The 22,008-nt window shown below is 37.7% G+C and overlaps 2 protein-coding genes across 3 annotated transcripts in view; both read left to right on the top strand.

Moving 5' to 3' along the window:
• The window catches only part of hoxd4.L (homeobox D4 L homeolog), a 24,250-nt gene extending 17,142 nt beyond the window's left edge, over positions 1-7,108 (top strand). The window contains 3 exon segments of one of the 2 annotated variants that reach the window (NM_001173995.1): positions 133-159; positions 4,753-5,170; positions 5,536-6,562. In NM_001173995.1, coding sequence (NP_001167466.1) covers positions 4,759-5,170; positions 5,536-5,837 — 714 coding nt within the window. In that variant the 5' untranslated portion in view covers positions 133-159; positions 4,753-4,758 and the 3' untranslated portion in view covers positions 5,838-6,562. 2 annotated transcript variants of the gene reach the window in all.
• hoxd3.L (homeobox D3 L homeolog) lies at positions 129-22,008 on the top strand (the record flags this gene model as incomplete). The annotated part of the gene is given in 4 exon segments (NM_001097687.1): positions 129-159; positions 15,747-15,828; positions 18,958-19,487; positions 20,896-22,008. Coding segments are annotated over 2 exon segments (1,242 nt in total). The 3' UTR covers positions 21,648-22,008.

The following is a 22,008-nucleotide window of genomic DNA, read 5'->3' as shown; positions in this document are numbered from 1 at the left end:
TTGTGTGTAACAGCTCTGCTTGGTAACTCGATACAAGTGAACTACAGATTCCCCAGGAACTTGAAACTGAAACTTTGTTACAGTGTGTAATTGTAACTGATGCACTGATTCTTTGTTTCTTTATTGCAACAGGTTTCCCCAAATGGAGCAGTACCTGCAGTAAGTACCCAGTCTTTTTTTCCTTTGTTCTCCCTATTTGGTATGAACATTAAATTGAAATGTAATTTATGTTGCAGAACCTTGCAGGATGCTTTAATGCATGGGGGGTTCTCTCTGCTGAATGTCGTGTAGATTTCAGGATGATGACTGGGGGTGAGGGGCTGATACAGGGGGGAAGAGTAGATGTGTTGCTCTTGGAAATTGGAATTTGGAGATGGGGAATTCTAAGGAAACCCCTATGTGTTTATGGGATGTTTGCCAGTTGGAGTAGTTACAATAAGGCATTTCCCTTGGACCGTTTACAGTGTATAGCGCCGCCCACAGCACAGGCTGCTGTAACATTACGTGGCTCGTGTATATAACAGTAGGGACGGCTGGATCTCCTTACTAATTTGTTGCTAATGTTTGGAACTTTGATACTTCTTGTCATGTGAGGCAACACAACGCCTGGAGGATATTTGTACTACAAATGCAATGTTTGTATTAGCAATGCACAACCTTATGAGGGGATGGGATCATTTATATGGACTGATAATCCCACTACAAACACCGGTTCATTTGCGGTTCCTACGTTTATAGCCAGAATATTACAAATCAGGCAGATCAGTATCAGTTCTTATCATTAAAAGATGTAGGAAACGGCAATACAGAAATTGGTTTTTTTTTTTAACATTCTTCTTCTGCAAAAATCAGTTACATGGGACTGAATATAAATAATAAAAACACAAAATTAACACCCCTGGAAAAACTTTCCCAAAGTAGATGATAGATGGATGGTAGGTAGATTGATAGATAGATAGATAGATAGATAGATAGATAGATAGATAGATAGATAGATAGATAGATAGATAGATAGATAGATAGATAGATAGAAGGTAGACAGATTAATAGATATCAGCAAACCATTGAACAAGATAAAAATAGATCCTTAGACAGAAAGAGAGAGAGAGAGAGAGAGAGAGAGAGAGAGAGAGAGAGAGAGAGAGAGAGAGAGAGAGAGAGAGAGGAGATAAATATATAGATCATATCTATAGATCAGTTTTAAACAGATTAACAGAAATATATGTATTTATACACATAGATATGCATATAGACACATAAAAAGATGGATACTGGATAGATAGATGATAGATGGATATATAGATGAATAGATAGAGAGAGAGATAGATAGATAGATAGATAGATAGATAGATAGATAGATAGATAGATTAATTGATACATAAATATGTACATAGATAAATACATAGATAAATACATAGATAGAAGATAGATAGATGTATAGCTATCAGCTATTGGACAGGATAAAAATAGATCCTGAGAGAGAGAGAGAGAGAGAGAGAGAGAGAGAGAGAGAGAGAGAGAGAGATAAATAGATATATCAGATATTAATAGATATTCATTTTAAGCAAATAGATTAACAGAAATATATTTATAGAGATATTTATACACATAGATATGCATATAGACACATAAAAAGATTGATACTGGATAGATAGATAGATAGATAGATAGATAGATAGATAGAGGATAAAGAATAGCTATAGAGAGATTAGATGACAGATACTTCTTTCTTTATTGATCAGGAATGAGTAAGCACCATTTTAAATCATTTGTAAAATAAAAATAAAATGTAGCCTTTGTTGTGGATGTTGCTTTTGCCCTGTGCATTAGTTGCATGACTTGCTGGCAGCAATGTTCTTCTGTTCCAGCTTTTGCCCAGCAAGTGAAAAATCGGGCAGGTTGCTAGAATGTCGATTTTGTTGAGCATTAGGAGCATAATAAAAGATAAACAATATGTAATAAACACTGAATATGCATGTTTTAATGAACTAGGCCACAAAAGAGAGAGAAAGAGATGAAAAGCGCTTGTATGGGCAGTTGAGCAGCAGTTGAATATTTAACGTCCTTGTTCATCAATAACCGTGTGGCTTTGACCTGTCTGAGCGAGTCGTGCGATAAGGTGAAATTCAGGTCACGCAGTCTATCAAATAGCAAAATAGGCACACAAATATCTGCCCTGATTTTATCTGCGTTTAAAGGTATTTCTACCCCACAGAAAGTATGTTTCTTTAGCAGCAGCAATGTTAAATGGTGCATTTTCATGTAAAAGTGCACAAATATTTGTCGACTACTTCCAGGACATTACTATTTCAAATGTAATTATCATGGCTCGGATTTAAATAATTAAGAGAGAATAATAACCTTTTCGTTTCATCTTGTTCCCACGTTGTATTCTGAACATGTTTTAATACAGGTGACTTAAGGCATTAACTATAGATTGATAAATAATGAATAGTTTCATGAAAACAAAACTATTCATGTCAAGTTCCTAGCTTATCATTACATTAAGAAAATTGTGAAAAATTCACATTTTCTAAAGGTGCCCCTTTGTGGGATCGGTATTTTTTTCTTTCTCCAAGTGAGCTGGGGAGGAGAGGAGATGTAGGCAACTCCTGGGTCAGGAACAATTCGTGAACTTTTGTACTGCACTGTGTGACTGTCGGCCACGTAAAAATAATGGAACTTTTTGATATGTTTGCAAATGATTTCCAATGACCTTTCCCCCCAACCTTAACCATAAACGCTAACATACTAAAATCTCAATATAGTCCAAAGGTTGGGCTGGGAGAACTTGAGCTACCACTGGATTCTGTCTAACCTTGAAGAACTCATTTTTCCTTACAAGCTAAGTATCATTTTATTCCATAAATTCATGCATTGTAGTAAGTTGTCGCTGCTTTATTTTGAAAATTCGTGATTTGGCATGGAATTTAAGATTTAAAAATGAGGGTGAATTTATACATGTACATTTCATGGATAATATTAAATGTTACGGATTTTAATTTATATGGACAACAGATTTTACAAAAAATCACATCACATCTTCCATTGAAATTTTAACTTGGATATCCTTCAGCTGATAATATTATAAATTTGAATAATATACAAGAATGTGCAATACAACTAGATTTGTTATAGTGTAATATCTTTTAAAATTGGGTAAAATTCAGTAATAATGTCTCTTTAAATAGGAATATTTGTAATACAGCATTCGAGTTATTGTCGTATTAAAAAGCGGTAAAATTTGGATGTGTATAAACCTGTGGTTACATTTCGTCACTGAAAACTCCATCTTATCTGTAGGTTAAACTACAAAGTGTATTGTGATAAAATGATATATAAGGAGCCATGACTATTTTTTATGTAGTTTTATTTACACTACTGTAACTCCAAAATGTGCAGTTGTGATAATACAGGTGATCATTTGTATTTTAAATCCTATTGTAAATGAAATGTAGGTTATACGGGCAAGGGACTCCACCTAAAGCACCTTTCTTCTCGACATACAATATTAAAACGTTGTCTATATGTACCCTGTAGAACCGAATTTGTGTGGTTTTAACATAGTCACAGATTCGATTCTAGGGGGATATATGGTCGATGCAAATACTTCGATTCCAGCAACAGTGCTTTCATTCCTGTTTCATGAAGGTGCTGTTTCCTGGATTTAAAAATGTCAAACCTTTCTATTGATTTTTCATATTACACCCAAATGTTGTGTATTTTGTATGTGAGGCAAAATTATTTCCCCAATCTTATCAATCATATACATGAAATGTAATGATCACCTAGCCACTCTATGACCCTGTAGTGCTGTATGATTTATAATATGAGAGAATTTGGTAGTGCCACTCACTTATAATATCATTGATGGTGCATCTATGGTGCCAGGCTGACCCTGTGTGTCCTTGTTTTGTGGAGTGCAGTGGATATTTTGATGGACTGATGTCACTTTATGTGGATTTCAGCTGATTGTGTCTGTATATTTCAATAAAGATAGTTAATATCAACCTGTATGGCTATTTAATGCGAAAACCCAATTTATACAAATCCATGCTGTAATCAATATTCTTATATTTTATGTGCCTATTGGGCTTGATGACACCTTCACACTGTGCTTGTGTGAGTATTGATCCTAAATTATTTCTCATTTAACCATGTGAAAAGCAAAGCACGAGTTACTGATTGTCTAATTTTTTTCAACCTGACTAGATGAAGTAACTTTTAGATGACCCCAGGAAGACAAAGCCAAGACAGGTCTTTTGTACATCTTATGGTCCCCCTGATGTTCCCTTGGCAATTTTAGCTCTCGGTTTCTATTTAACCCCCTACAATGGACTTAAGAATGGAAGAAAGGCAGCTCCTGGGCTTCATATACACCAACACATTTTATCCAAGCATCTGCACACTATCTTGATCTTGCAGGGTAGAACAGGATATAAAAGTCAGCTGCGACTAAATTCATAGTTGTCTGGGTGATTAGCCGAGGCTTTTTTTTATTAGCACGTGAAATGTGTAATTAAGGGGGGTGGGGTTGGAACGGGCTCATAATGATCCAATTAAATCAATATTATTTTGTTATTTTGTGAAAATTATGAGGTACAATTAACGCCAGTGATAAACTTTCTGCTCTGTGATTGGCTGGAGCGGTCACATGGCCACCTAACTTTATTCAGTTGACAGCAAGTAGGAGGGCTTTATGGAGGGAGAAAAAAAGACAACACGAGAAAAATTAGTATTTTCTATCCTCAGAAATTAATGGCCATGAGTTCGTACATGGTAAACTCTAAGTATGTGGATCCTAAATTCCCTCCATGCGAGGAGTATATGCAGGGCAGCTACCTGGCTGATCAGGGCTCTGATTTCTTCAGCCCTCCGGCTCAGGGCTCAGAGTACCAGCCACACCAGGGGATCTATGGCCGCTCACACTACAGCGACGAGTCGTTCAGTTGCAGCCAAGCTCAGAGCTCTGCTCTCCAGCCCCGGGGTCATGCACAGGAGCCCAGCGCCCCCCAGGAACCATTTGCAGCTGCTGATGACCATTGCCCTGCTCCAGCCACTCTCTCCAGCTCCCGAGCCTGCAGCCAGCAGCAGCACCCCAAAAATGGCACCCTGGGCAAACCCCCAGCCATAGTTTACCCCTGGATGAAAAAAGTCCATGTCAACTCAGGTAAGGAACAGCTACTTCTAATACCTACTGCATGGGGATCTGAGGAGCTTGCTGAAAGAAATAATAGTAATATTATTATTTATGGGCTTTAAATCCTAGGAAGCCATTACACTCATCATAAATTTTTATGGTTGAGGGAATAGGCCGTTAGCCATGTGGCTCTGTTTTTTTTCCCTCCCCTGCAGTAACAAACTCCATCTACAAAGTGAGTGCATGCAAACCAGATCCATACATTATGTATATTTTGTGGACTTGGGAACATTTACACTCGCCTTGATTGCACATGTTCCTCTCACCATAAGATCACGTCTAATAAAACTCCCCTTTTGTTCTTTCTTTTCCCCCCCATTTTATTTCGAATTTAGTGAATCCAAATTACACTGGAGGGGAACCCAAACGATCCAGGACTGCTTACACCAGGCAGCAAGTCTTGGAACTGGAAAAGGAGTTTCATTTTAACAGGTATCTCACTCGACGTCGCCGGATAGAAATTGCCCATAGTCTGTGCTTGTCCGAACGCCAAATCAAAATCTGGTTTCAAAACAGGAGAATGAAATGGAAGAAAGACCACAAATTGCCCAACACCAAAGGCAGATCCACTTCTTCTTTATCCCAACACATACAAACTGTTTCCAAGGACCATCAGACTGACCTGACCTCTTTATGAGAAAAAATGGCAGATTTTTATTTTCTACCTTTATATTCCCTACCATCATTCCTTTCGATCTGCAATCTGTGAGCAAGACTGGAGCGAATTGTGCAAAGAAAGCAGGAAATAATGACTCCAGGGCAGTCAATTTCATAGGTGATGCTGTGTAAAGGATTTCTATGGCAATAAGGGACTATTCAGTTCAGAGGCACAACCAACAAATACCCATGTATAGGAGACATTTTCAAATAAAACTAAAAAGTCAGATTGCAACAAATATTGAGTGTTTTGGGCACAAGAAACATATTTTTATTTCATCAGTGAAGATTCCAGAAAGATCTGCTGAGAAGGTGACATAGTTTATTGGGAATCAGTATGTATGTCCCATCTTATTGCTGGCCTCGGTATTGCGTTAACCTGGAAATGCAGATCAAGTTAGCAGCAGGTCTCTAAAATCTGAAAATGTGTTGGCTACATGGTCTTTACATTCGCTTGTGGATTTCTAAATCCTGCCTTCAGTATTAAACACAATATACCAAAATCCTTAAAAAAAGAAATACTATATGAAATAAACGGGTTTATTGTATTTGAAAACTGTTTTCACGTATTTATTTAAATTGAACTTATGTATCAAACAAAAAAACAATTTAAACCAAAAAAAAAAAAATGAAATACCACACTCACCAAGAGAGTTTTAAACGAATTTTCTTTTATTGCAATATCTCATTCATAAAAAAAAAAAAGAAAAAATGACTACCACTGCAATTTAACAGAACTTATTTATTATTTAGCCCTAATTTAGTATTTAGACATGACGATGTATATGATGTAGTTTTTTGTTTTGTATATGTATACTCAGATTTGTTTTGCTAGCAAACGTGTCCCTCAGTAAATATGAAAGACATATTTTCAATGTTGCCCATAAAAGAACAGGATGTAAAAGTGAATGTAGCTCTTTTTTTAGTAACATTTGTTTGCATATAATTTTACAAAATTATATTAATGTAATATTTTAGAATAAGTCTTCCAAATGGTAAAGGGAAATGTTTCTAGGAAACTGACCGCAATATTTATCCTTTCAGTTGTATTTTTAATCTGCCCCTTCCATAAAACAGTTTTTTTTTTATCAGTTTGTATACGGAATCATCATGTAAAGATAAAACAAAAGAAAATGTGATTGTATAAATGCCTAGCATAAAGGAAGGTATTGGCAGATTCATTTTTAACGCTGACTTGAAATCTGTTTTCCTTTAAATGTGATTTAACAAAATAAAATTACAGAGAAAATACTCGTGCCATTGTTCATTTTTATTGCATCGAATTGCTTTTCTTTTTGTAATAAAACAAAAAATGTATTTAAGAACATCCAAAGGAATGATTGTCATTTGAAACCGTATATGGTTTGCCTGGCAGACTTGGGGGTTCAACGAAATCGTGTAGTTACATGAATGTTACTATAGTGTTCAGATCAGATGAGAAAGAATATGTGCTGTCTACAAACGCTGGTTTGATCAGTCATACATTTATTTATATCATGGAATTTTATAAAGAGAAATTCCAGGACTTTTATTGAGTTGGGCTGCTTGGATACATTTATACCCATAAAACGTGTTTATAGCAAGGTCCTGTTTCTGTATTAGCGCCATTATTGTCTCTATGGTTAAAAGCTCATAGATCCCACAGAGCAGAGGGGTCTTATTCTAGAAGCTTTCACGTTGAGAAGTTGAAAAGGTATTTTACTGCAGAAACAGGTTCAACCGAGGGGCAAATTTTCTGTCCGATTAGTTGTATTTCAGCCGGGAGTGCTGACCTCTAAACCCTTGACCCCTTGGACTTTAACTCCCTTATTTTAGACATAGAAGCCTTTTAGATTTAGTATTTGTTAAAAGCCTTCTTTGTAAAACGTGTCAAATTGGAAGCATTGAGAGCACAATGCCCAGTCCCAGGTATACCACAAAGAAATACAGTGTGGCTATCAGACCTTTCATGCATCTGGGCTACATGCGGGGAGATGGGCTGATTTATTCCAATACAGAGCATATTATAAATTGCATCTTATAAATTATAAATTGCTTTTTTTTTTCGTTTTTTCAAACCATGTTTTCTTTTATGGGAAAGCACAAAAAACCTCATACAGTAAAAGTCCACTCCGCACATGAAACGGGGTTTCCTATAAATCTCCTTGGGGTGACCCTAGCAGTTTTAACAGCAGAGCTATAGAGCAGTGTGCAAATAATTCACGGGGATATATTATTGTAAAACAGGCACTAAGGACTAAAGGGCTATAGAACTGCAATGAAAAATTATCTTCAGAAATACCAGCTTTAATTGTAAAGTCTTTGGATTGTCCCTGTCTGGATATATTACGCCTTTATTTTCCTTAAATGAAAATAGCCAGAGAGTAGAAAAGAAGCAATTCTAAAACATGCAAAGAAAAGCGTATATATATATATATATATATATATATATATATATATATATATATATATATATATATATATATATATATATATACACACACACACAACTACAAGACCACATACACACACGTTCATATATGCACAACAAAGCTCTTTGTACTTAAATGCCCTCTAGTCCTCTCTATAAGTCATCAGCAATGCTCACTTCCTCTGTGTTTATTGTATTCTTATAAGCACCAAGGAATATTGGGTTTTCTGTTTTTCTGTGGCCTTTGCCTATATATATGTGTGTGTATACATGTGTGTGTTTGACGGTACACAACTACAGCTCTCTCTCGCCAGCCGGTAAACAAATCCATATGTGAAGTAGGCATTGCGCCTGGAGAAATATATATATATATTACTGTTGTTTGTCCTTCTCTTGGACATTCTTTGTGTATGTCATAGGATTAATAAAAGCTCATCAATAGATGCTTTCTAACCTTGATTTATAACTACTCCATGTCATATATAACTGGGCAAGTTGCACTCTTTGGCAGTGATTTGTTTGCGTTGATAAAATGCCTATTTATACACTGAGTGCGTTACAGGCTTATATAACAATACTTACCATATCAGGGAGTTCTGTTAGGCCGAAAAATCCATACATACACCTAAGTATCTGAAGGGTTAACATGGTATGTTAACCCTTCAGTATCTCTGTGGGGTATTTCAAACATATAATATGGCTTGGATTTGCAATATATACGATAATACGCTTTTCATAATTACAGCCAAACGTATTGTTTTTGTCCTTTAGATGCAAACACATTTGTACTTGATAAGTGAGGTTTGAGTGTTTCTGGTTTTAGGAGAGGGGTAGACTTAGTGTATGGAATGTGTTTGTTTCAGATTTGGTGTATGATGTGTATATGAAAAATGGTCAGCAAGAGGTGTCCATGCTTTTGGGTATCTGTGTAGGTAGGCTAGTATCTGAATATCATTTTATTGTATCAATAGCAGATCAATATCAATTCATGGAACAAAAAAATTTATACTCAGATGAGATAGATGAATGAGCAAATGGATACTTCATAGACAGAGGTAGAAAGAAACAGCTAAAGACTGACACAAATACACTCCTTAGTGTGTGTGTGTGTGTGTATATAATTATTTAATGTTAATGTAACACTTTATGCAGATGGAGGCAGGAAGACAAACACTCTGGCACACACAGAATTACTCAAATAGAAATATTCAGATTCAGACACACATACACATAAAAACACAAAGTTATAGATATAAAGCACACACATGAAGATGTATAATATATACTCATGTCACACATTCACATACATACATGCATACAAATATATATACATATATATACACACACACACATACATAAAACACACACCTACATGCATATTAATATATTGAATGCAACATATTAATATCTCTTTCTATACACACACACCCACACATACATATTCAGATAAACTTACACCTACATGAATATTCATATATTGAATGCAACATATTAATATCTCTTTACACACACACACACACAGATTTTTGTGCCAAAATGGAGAAAATGCACTACAGTCCACCTTGAAGAAAACTTGATTTTCCACTGTATATAATATGTGTGAGGCAGGAATTGCTCTGGGTGTCTAATAGCTCCTCCTCTGCTCCTAACAATACATCAATAAAATTCTGTGTATTATATCACCACTAGTCGTTAAGAAAAGAATGAAGGGAAAGGCTGAGTCAATAGCAAACAGCTTTCACTGTACAGTACAGTAAATCAGGATCTTTCAATGCACAGCCTCCGAGCTTTCCCAGCCATCTTGTGAGGCTTTTTTCATTGATTTTGTAAACACAGAGGCAGCACTGGGTGCTCTAGAAATGTTCCCAACATGTACAATATCAAAGTGGATTGAAGATGCCAAGAATAGGTTTCCTCAAGTCCTGACCCACGTGATCCACCAAATAATTAATTCAGCTCGTCCCTTAAGAAACACAGCGTCGTCATTAATTTGCCAAGCAAAGGACTCTATCAGACTTGAAAACTGAAGAGATACAGAGAATATAATATACAAAGAGAGCAGTCTGTATTCTCTGCACTCCCACCATCTCTTTCATAGCAGAAGAAAAGAGATCTTGGGTAGGTATATGCCTTATATTTTTATTCCTTGCCTATATAATTCTAATTGAACTTTGCTGTCATGGATGTGATAAATCGTAGTGCCCTCTGATTCATTCTCGCTGCAGTCACTAGTTGGCATAGGCTGATATTGTGACCTTTGTTCAGAAAAGCTTATGGTTTAGAGAAGGCAATGGGGCTGCTGTGCGCAACTGCTCCCTGAATCTTCTTGGGGAGAGTGTGACTTGGAGAGAGGGGATTCTCAGCCTTTACACTCGATTTGTATTCCGCTTTGAATGGCTCAGATTTAGTGGCCACTTTGGGTTTTCTTGGGAACAATACAAACTGTCAGGGCATCTGCTGTCTACTTTGACTCTATTCAGAAAGGCCCTTTCGTCTCTCTTTAAGCTGTAGGGTCGTAAATTTTATCCTTGCGTCATAATAGAAAAAAGCCATAAAATCCAGTTGAAATTTTACCCAAGGCAAACGTTAGCCAGCACATAATGATTTCCGGGTGCGCTTTATCTCTGCGGTAGTCATTATTATTGCACTTAAAATGGATAATTTTCAACTGGACATTACAATTTATTCCCATCATTTGGAACCATTTATTCTAGTAAAATGGATATTTACTGATTTGTCTATCTGTCCCAACAGACTAGAGGAGAAGGGATTAGTAGCAAGATTCATCTCTTTTCTTACAGCAGACAAGAAACACAGACATATTTCTATTTATCTTTTTATTAAAAGCATTCGATATTTTTATTATTGGAACTATATTTGCCATTGAGATGGCAATTCCTGGCGTTGCACAATTTAGATATTTTTATAGATAGATAGATAGATAGATAGATAGATAGATAGATAGATAGATAGATAGATAGATAAAAAAGATTTGGTTATTTCACCCCTAACATATATTTTTGTGTTAGGATTTCATTTTGGACACCAATCGTGGCACTTGCCTGAAGGATATTTCTGTGTAGGAAATCGAAATGCTCATTGCACATGTAACACAAACCACATCATCTTCTAACTACTGGGGTAGAATAACATTCATTTCCTAGATGTAGCTATGGAGGTTTTATCAGTTGACAATGGCCCGAGTTGTTGGTATAAATCATTGTAAGTAATTCCTAAAAGGGTGTGAATGTGATGGCGAATGTCCGAGGACTGTAAATCTCCCAGTTTTATTGCTCTGAGAGCAGATGCTGCGGTTGAAATGCTGCTAGTTCCACTCAGGCTCCTTTCTCACAACCTGCCCGGGATAATATTGTTTTATTGTCATTTTCCTAAACTTGGACTTACAGTCTTTTGTCTCCAACTGTACAGAGAGATTCCATTGAAATATTGTTTTTAAAGACTTGTGTATGGATTAGCGTGTGTGTAGACAATTGATTTGTTACATATATGTGTATATATTGACACACAAATGGGCTTTGCACAAAATATTTCATAATTTTGCACTTACAGTATTTGCATATATTATTGCTTTTGAAACAAGTTTTCTAATTCCTATTATACAAGTCTCATCATGGGTTTTGTGGTACACATTGTTTTGTGGGAAACAAAGGAGCACAAGGGAAGTGTATATGAAGATTATTTTATTTGTGCAGCCTAGAAAGAAATAGATGGAGGGGGGGGGAGAGAAAGGAAAACTGAGAGGGAGACAAATGAAAAGATTTAGATTAAAGGAGGATGCTAAAAAAAAAAGGAAATGAGACAAAAATGTATAATGGAGGCAGAGAGATTGCTATAGTCTGAGGGGAAGCAGCCAGATAATGTAGGGGTTCCGGATCGCTCTATTTTCCATTTTGCAAGATAAATAAATTGTGAATTTAGTGGGAAATGGTTATGAAAATATTCTGGAGTACCTCCATGAAACTGCATCCTGTGAAGCAACACATAGCAGAGGCAAAGGGAACTGGATAAAGACATTGCATGGAAAGACCATAACAAACAATTGCATTTGAGAGATACGTGTGTATATAGATATATATATATATATATGTATAGAAATATATGCACATAGGAATCTGCAGATCATGCAATCACATTCCATTTGCCACAAAATCTGTATCATTTGAATATCGGATTATCACTTCTTAAAGTGATCAGTCTATTGCCATGAAAGGCAAATGCCCAAATTCTTAGGAAATGACACGGATTTTTTGGGCTTGGTCGGAAGTATATAGGTACTGGTGAAATTGTACCGTGGTGTACAGATCACGTGAACAAATATGTTTAAATTGTAAGGCAGTGCTTATATTTCTGATTATAAGGGGGGGGGGGCACTTAACTTCCATCACCTAGGGGAAACTTAGAAATTGTTCTCATTAAAGGACCAGGGGAAACCCTCTCTCTTTCATACTTTCCCCAAAGTGTAGTAGTAAAGAGTAGATTTAAAACAAAATCAGAAGTTCATTGCCATGACTTTTATTGGTAGGTGAGAGTTAGGCTGTTCCCATTCTATCGGGAATACTGTACTGTGCTGCAAAAGCGCAGCATCAGGGTTAGGGCAGAAGCATCCACAGACAAAGGGGGATCTGTAGCACTCAGCTCGCAGCACAGCCAGACACACTGAGGAGACTGATGTTGATGATAAATTGATACCCAGGTAAGATATTGCATGACAAACTGATCTCTTTGAACGTTTCATTGTATAAAGCGCATGTACCAAGCCATCTTGGTGAGATTTATTATATTTTCAACATTTATAAAACGTATGGATTATACTGAAAAGCAAAACAACAACAAAACCATGAATGGTTCAGTCACTTACATATATGTATAGTTTATTCGACCAAAAAGATTTTATTCACCCGAATCCATCTCCAAATCGGATTTTTGCTTTTTTCCCCCCTTTTATACTCTTTAATATGAATAACAACCCAGTTGTTCTGGACCAGTCATGGCGCAATTCATAGAGCAACATTGTATATGATATTGTGCAACAGAAATGTAATAGCTTCTCCTTTTTGTCTTCTGTCAAAGTAAGATTGAGAGTCACATTAATATTGCGTCTTGGACGACTGGGCAGAGCAGGCGAGCTGATATATATATATGCATAGTTACAGTCGGTGCCATGCTTAGGCGACTTTGTATGTGTGAATCTCCAATATAAGATACAGATTTCATACAGCTTCATTTTTGACTGATTTTGTTCTTGATTTTTTGTTCTTGGTTTTAAAGGAACATATATTGGCAAATCTCATAGGTAATCATCCATAGATATATATTGGGTTCCTGTGGTGTGACAAATAGGATTTTTTGTTGTTGCCTTTTGGTATCTGATTCTGATACAGCACTGGCATATTCTATGTAACCCATCACTTCAGCCAGTAACTCTTTTTAAAACATTTTTCAAAAAATACCTGAAAGAGCAGATAATGTTGGGTACAGCTTTTGACTGACAATTACTGCAATGCATCTGTCTAATCAGAATCTAGGATTATCCCATTAGTGCACATTGGCTTGAAATTTACAACATTTTATATACATATTTGTGCAATGATTTTTGAAAAATTTGTAAAGATTTTTTGGTACACAAGGTGATGAATATCTCCCAGTAAGTAAGTAAGTGCTGTACACAAGCAGATAGGAACAGGCCTATACTGAAATGTAAGATGTGCTAAATATATCCCATTTTATTCCTTATTTAAAAAGTTCAGGGCCCATCGGCCTCAGCGAAGAGTCCCGTTAGAGCCACTCCATTCCCACAGACAGATCAGTACCAAGCCTGTTCCCAAAGTAGGCCCGGCCGAGCCCCATTCTCTGGTAGAACCAACAACTGCGGTTAGCTCGCATATTAATAAACAATGATATTTATGGTTTCTTGGGTCAAATCCTGGAAAAAAAAGTCCAACTCACATTTGCTTTATTTGCCTTCAGACTCCTATCATTTAAATTAAATTACAGCAAACTGCTTTTCATTTATCTCAGAGAGGTCCACCTACAGATCCCCCCCTATTCATTGTTAATATTCTGTATAATAAACACGCCTGTACCACTTTAATATCATAGTATTGGTCTCCCCATTCACCCAGCAATCACTTTACTGAGGGAACTGCGGTGTCACTTAATAATCCCCATAGCTTTTTATTTACAATAAATTGTTATAATAATTGTATAGCCACATTTTGGGATGGCTGGGAAATGTTATTGTCCCTGCTGAGGGTTAGGTAAGGTGACAAAGCCCCACTCACCAACTATCACACACTCCCAGGGACAATTAACATGTATTTTTACAGTAAAATGCGGTTCTTGTATCCCAGGGTTGATTCTTTTTGTATTCAGATATATACTAATGATTTTACTTCTCATCTGGTTTTAATTAGAGGCTATAATTCCAGTCTAGGATGGAAAAATAAGATGTAAATTGGCTCACGCCCACGCTTATTGCGAATATATTATATAAGATGTAAGTGGACTGTTCCTGCATGATAAGGACATCACAGCGACTATCCTGTACCAGCGATTGTTGCACCCTGATGTTGGGGGAAAAATAGGGACATTCTACTCTACGGCTGGTTAGGCTGTGGTAATCATTGGTATATTGTAGGAAGTTGCTGTGTGTCTTCTGATGGGAGCTACTGAAGGCTGCTGGTTTGGTCGTTCATTAAGGGGTGAGTTATTGCGATTCAAGCCAAAGGTCATTAGAAATGGATTATGGCTGTTGGATACTGGCCGGTATTATGGCCTACAGTTTCCTTTTGAGAGATTCCTTGTTACAGAAACATTTACCAATCCAGACAATATGATTTGTGGGTTATTACAGAACTTTTAGTTTAATGAGCTATGTATTGGCAGTTGTCGCTAAGCTCTGCTCTAGAATCGCACATAATATGTTGTAGAACTGTTTTTTTTTAATAAATAGATTTATGAGATGTTGTTGGCGGGGCCGCAAAATAGTATCAATTGTTCTATTCTCCAATTTTAACATGGATACATTTTGGCAACTATTGAATTTCTCCTAATCATACAAAGCCTATTTTATTTGCATTCACGTTAATGATGAGCGCATCCCTATTAAATAAGAATACTGGTCTGTTTCAACATAAGCCTAATCCTTAATGCACATTTGTTAAAATAAAATGATTTAATACACACATACACCCAGTCCATACCAGGATAGAAGGAAGGGCAAGTGTTAATCATAAACTAAACTACAAGGCATAGTAGATTAATGTCTTCCCATACATTTTAGCAGTTTCCATCGTATAACATCGTTAAATGCATTTTTAATTCGAAGTGAAAATAAACAAATATGGAGCTGCGGGGAGTCAATTTCTATATCCTGACGCAACAGAGTCGATTGCGACACCTGTAAATATGGCTAAACACCCAGGCAGAGAATCTAATCCTCTTTATTTATCTCCTCAGCAATTCGTTTGGGACTGGATCACACCAAATAGGACACTGTCCTAAAAAGGTCAAATACAAAAGCAAGGAGCACGTAAATAAGGTAAGCTAAAACAGAGACTCCAACATTCCATTTCTGATGCAGGGCGCTTAAATCGTGCAGGCTTTAGGTTGAGAGTGAATTCATGTTTTCTCCCTGACATGTAAACCAGTCTTATAGAGTATTATGAGTTATAGTTACTAGCTGCCATTTATATTCACACATCCCCCCCCCAAAAAAACTTTGTAGATACCTTTCTGTGCTACAACAAATACATAAATATAATCACAGTGCTGAGAGTCCACCCCTGAGCGTTTAAACAGAGGTTGTTGCATTATTTTTATGCGACTTTAGTTTTTTTTTTTTTCCTGTAAGCAAAATAATTAAGGACAAGTGTTCAATACGCGATTCCTAGAAAGTTAAAGACATTTATAACCATGTTAACACATACACACACACGATTAAAATTCCCATAAAAAATATTTCACTGAACAGAAAGAATTTCCATGCCCAGCGAGGCCCAAACATTTTCCATCTGAATTGGTCTGGATGGAAATAATACAACGTGAAAATATTTCCTCTGAAAACTGTATCCCAAGAGGCAGCTCCATCCTGGTTAGCAAAGTTTTCCCCAGATCCGAGATTTTACAGATAGAAAATAAAAATAATTATAATCCACAGGGAGATGAGGCCCAGAGCACTTTTTATCCAGCAAGCTGCTTAAAAACGAGCAGAATCCCTAACTCTAACTGCCCGGGCCACCTTTTATAATTCAGCTCAACAGGCAGTTAAATAGCAAAAATTTGCGGAGTAGGGGATTCTTTTCTAAGATGCCTCCTACGCTCTGCCTGTTTTACATTTCTGAAACTTCTAGCTCTAAGGATCTGAGTGTGAGAGTTTTTTTTTCTTTGCTGAAACGTTTGCTACCATAGTGCTTGCAGTCATAAATTTACCTCCCAAGCAAAATGACAGGTGCATTTATATGCCCTGTGTGGACCTTGTCTGCTTTATTATCAGCAGCCTCCAGCATATATTTATTTCTCTTGCTTGTTATGTATTGATCTTATACTGAATTAACAGAAAGTGTATGAAACAACAATAGATATTACAAGGGATGGCGTATATTGTACTGTGTGTGAGTGCAGTTTATGATGTAACAATATGCTGAAGGTATGATAGAGAGGAGACCACCTTTTAATATAAAAGTGCCATAGAATAATATAACAGAAGACAAAGTTATCTTTAAAAACATGTCTCCATCGAAAATGTGTTGTGCCAGAATCTAATTCAGCAGAATCATGAGGAGCATAAAGTGTATCCCCTTTTAGGAGATGTGTTTTTTTGTGGTCTGACTGCTGCATGTTTGCAATTTTTTTTTTTTATAAATGAACTTAATAGGACTAAACATTTAAAAGATGAACCACAATACGGCTGACCAGTGTCCGGATGATTTATTACCCGTTGCATCTTTTTTAAGGTTCAGACAGAGTTCAGAAGCAGTTGGTTTAAAAGGAAGAAAAAAGCAAATAATAAATCTCTTGAAGGTTTTCTACTAAACATTTCATATTGGACCATCCAATTCTTTTATATTTTTTATATTAGCTATCTAGCTCTGAGGAAGGCCTGAGTGTTGCTTGTATTTTTCATCAGACTGATGGATTCAACAGGCTGGGTAGCTAATCAATCTGGTTCCATTCAGTAATTAAGTTTAGTTGTAATTTATTTCATAGTATTTTTACCACAACCAGTAGATGGTGATACTACAAATGACGAGCTCATATATGAAATATTCCTTTATGATAATGGATAGCTAGCTGGTTTGTTTACATTCCCAAGATCCACAATTACTGGTACGGATCTGTGACATTTGTGTATGAAAAAATCCATACATAATGTTGCTTATTTGTAGGCTGTAATTATGGTGCGGTATATATATATATATATATATATATATATATATATATATATATATATATATATATATATATATATATATATATATATATATATATATATATTCTAGAGAATACCTTAAGTGTATGTAAGCATTTCAGTCACTAATATTGGTTTGATTCAAAACTGCCAGTTGAAATGCTTAGGTACAATAAATCTTGATATCAACAAAACTAAAGCTCAAGAAAATCTGCTGAAGCGTACCAGGGAGAATAGAGGGCATATTCCAATGTAAGACTAACGAAAGCCCTCTATACAAGTCACTTGCCAATTATATCTCCCCAAGAGCTGACACTGCTCTTTTCCCAAACGCCTGGAACGCCGAGCTATTGAATAGCGGTGGTTATAGTTTAACCAGGGGAGTAACAAGGCCTGATTTACAATGGAGTTTTTGCTAGTTTTTCAGGTTCTGAGTGTTGCCCCAATCCATCAAGTCATACACAGCTCACACAAGCGGCAGGGGGTGGGGTAGGGTAGAGTTAATCTTTATCCAAATATCCAGGGATACCAAACCATATCCCATCATTAGAGCTGCAGAGTGATGCAGGCTAGAGCACACTAGGCTGAGATTTAACAATCTGTTAGGGAAAGGCATGAATCCTGGCACTGCTGCACCTCGTCTCCCTGATATACCTAAAACATGTAGGTGCTGTAATTGTTAAAACTATGGCACAGGGCACTGCACTCAGGAGGAGTTATTAATGACTTATGCTGAGGGCGTATAAGAGTGTGAGGTCGAAACGTTGAACCATTACATGGCAGTTGCCAGTAGCCAGCTCCTATAAGTTATTAATGACTTGTGCTGATGGAGTATAAGAGTGTGAGGTCGAAACGTTGAACCATTACATGGCAGTAGCCAGCTCCTATAAGTTATTCATGACTTATGCTGAGGGAGTATAAGAGTGTGAGGTCGAAACGTTGCAGCCATTACAACTACTACATGTCCTACTATTACAGCTCGGAAATGTATAATTATAATAAACCAGTTTATTTTGGTTTGCCTTAAGAAAAGCATCGATTGGGCGTATCCAGCCCTCTACAGAAATTGATTCTAGCAAAGTCGTGGTTTTGTCCACACCCAGACAGTTACTGTGTTAATGTATATGCTGTGATGGGCTTTGAAGAAAGCCAAAACTTCCATTTGGTGCTTAAAGTTTTTTTTTTTATTCTATATTAATATTACAGGTAATAATAACAGGTCTGTATATTGTTTACTGAATCCATGTACTATTGATACAGGTCACGTGACTGGCCCTAGAAGACCAGCCTTTGGAAGTCAATGTTCATTGATAAGGGTGCCAGTCCCCTACCAATACGAGAGGCCAAGATGCAGAAAACAGCTTATTATGAAAACTCCGGACTGTTTGGAGGTTACACTTATGCTAAGCCAGAATCCTACAGCTACGGGCCCAGCCAGCAGCAGTACCCACAATCCAGTCTAGACAACGACTATCCCAGCACTGCCTGCTCTGTCCAGCCAGCTGCTATAAGGGCCCCCAACCACAAAACCAATGATATTAGTAACAGTTGTATGAGGACAACGTCAAGTCAGAACTCCAACCAGACCCCAAGTATTAGCAACCAGCAGCACCAGGCCCCATCTCTGCCCCCTTCCTCACCCAGTCATAGCAATACCTCTGCCCAGAAAAAGAGCAAGTCGTCCAATTCATCCGGCTCTTCCCAGTCCACAATGAATAAACAGATATTCCCATGGATGAAGGAGTCCAGGCAGAATTCCAAGCAGAAGAACTCCAGCAGCACCCCTCCAGGTATATTAATGACTAAACCTCCATTTGACAGCATCTCCGTTCAACTCAGAAAATTAGATTATGTTTGTCTTGTATATGTTCTTTTTGGTTTGTTCAATGATTTAATAACCTCCATCCTTTCACAACATCTGATAATAAGGTTGTAGGGCATTGTTAAGTGTAGGCATGTATGAGTCCATTTCTATCTGTTTGTGGGTAGAGTGGGAGCTGTCGTATAGCTTACATTGGCAGGGACACTCTCCAAAAACTCACTTACCTAGGGGATTAGGGACACATATTAAGCCACATTTTCTATGCTTATACAACAGACCTACAGTAAAGAGATACAGACTTTGCTATAGGTCACACATTGTGGATTTCGTTTTTTTGTGCTGTTACAGATAAAGGGCTATGGTAGTTTGCTGAAAGCTTTGCAGAATAGAGAGGGTGAGCAAGGGCCGACGGATGTTTTCATACAGGCAGCCTTTAATTTGGCACAATCGAAGCAATGGCTGCTTTTATACAATCCCTTTATAGCCAATGATATGTGAATTGAAAAACATATGAGGAGGGAGAAGAACTAAATTATAGTAAGCAGAGAGAACTGGAAAGAAAAGTAACAGAGAGAGTAGAGAAGTAAGAAAAGGTGTGAGAGGAGAAAGAGACTGAGCAGAAAGACAGAATGTCCCTATGTTAGTATCCCAATGCCTGGTTTGTTCCTACTGACAATCCTATACCCAGCTTCAGTATAAGAGATTGGATTGCAGTCAGCCAATGGTACCAGCCAAGGTCAGCAAAACCACTAACAGAGTTAACCTAATTCGGTTTTAGTGCCATTAGAATGCTAACATTACATCCCCTGAATGCAGAAATGGCTGCTATGTGGCATAATATATGAGGCCAGTGTGATGTTGTGACTGTGCTGTTGTGTGAGAGCTGCACGAGACCAACTAAATAAGGCCCAGACCCAGTGCTGTAAAGTCAGGCTGGGGATGTGTTTCGTAGCACTGTGTATTTGCATGGTTGTGATTGCGTATGTGTGTGTATTGCAGTTTCTGTTTGTAGCACATATGTATGATCAGTGCTAAGTGTGTGCAGCGCTGTGTGTTATCAGCACAACTTGTGAGTGTGTATTGCACAGCGAGTTGGGTGTAGCACTCATTTCACCTCATTTCTTGCTAAAGATATAATGCAGATATTCCGATAAGATTTCTGTATAAAATCAGGCAAGCTGTAGTTTTTAAGGTATTTGATATACAATACTCATATAGTATATACACTAAAGCTCAGATCGACATAGAGTGTAAACGTGTGTTTGAATGTGAAAGTGCCTGTATAGTGCACAGATTTATATACATTGTTCTTAAAATAGGAACTATTTTGCTAATATGAAGGAAACCATCTCATCGTGTCCTTTGTTCTCCATAAGCAGGCGAGAACTGCGAGGAGAAGAGCCCAACTGGCCCTTCCTCTAAGCGAGTCCGCACCGCGTACACAAGCGCGCAGCTGGTGGAACTGGAGAAAGAGTTTCACTTTAACCGCTACCTGTGCCGCCCCAGGAGGGTGGAGATGGCCAATTTACTGAACCTCACTGAACGCCAGATCAAGATCTGGTTCCAGAACCGCAGAATGAAATATAAGAAGGATCAGAAAGCCAAAGGGATCATGCACTCCCCCACAGGCCAGTCCCCAGACAGGAGCCCACCACTCAGTGGACCCAACCTTGTGGGATACTCCAGCCAGCTACCGACTGTGAATAGCCTCAGCTATGATGCTCCTTCCCCAACCTCCTTTGCCAAATCCCAACAAAACATGTATGGGCTGGCTGCTTACACAGCACCTTTGAGCAGCTGCTTACCCCAGCAGAAAAGATACCCTGGGGCAGAGTATGAGCATCACACCATGCAGGGGAACAGCGGCTTTGCCAACCCCAATTTGCAGGGCAGCCCTGTTTATGTTGGAGGGAACTTTGTTGATTCGATGCCAGCCTCTGGCCCAATGTTCAACGTTGGCCACCTCTCCCATCCTTCTTCTGCCAGTGTGGACTACAGTTGTGCGGCTCAGATTCCAGGCAACCACCACCATGGACCGTGTGACCCCCACCCAACATACACAGATCTAAGTTCCCATCACACAACTCAGGGAAGGATGCAGGAAGCCCCCAAACTCACACATCTCTAAGAAACTGTTGGCTGAAGAGAGAGAGAGCAATGATGTAAAACATACTCCTTTTAATTACCTCACTTTTTTCTGAAGGGAAATTAATGTACCTTATTGTGATTGTGCCAACGGCTGGAAGGAGGGTCTGAGCTTCTTCAGCAGATCCATCCCTTCCTCCACATCATTTAACCAGTCCAACAAGCAATGGACTTTCCTATGTACTATAAGCATGACAGTGCAATAAAGTGAGAACTAAGGCACAATAAAACTTTAAATAATGTACTTGAAGGTAAGTCTCTTAGATGAATTAGTATTAGCCAGCGCGTCATGCAAAAAGGTGTTTCTTTTTTCTTATTTTTGACCAAATGAGTAAAAAAAAAAA

The sequence above is a fragment of the Xenopus laevis genome, chromosome 9_10L (assembly GCF_017654675.1).
Source record: "Xenopus laevis strain J_2021 chromosome 9_10L, Xenopus_laevis_v10.1, whole genome shotgun sequence".
NCBI lineage: Eukaryota > Metazoa > Chordata > Amphibia > Anura > Pipidae > Xenopus > Xenopus laevis.
Note: the sequence above shows the minus strand (reverse complement) of the source record. Positions and strands in the feature narration are given on the sequence as shown.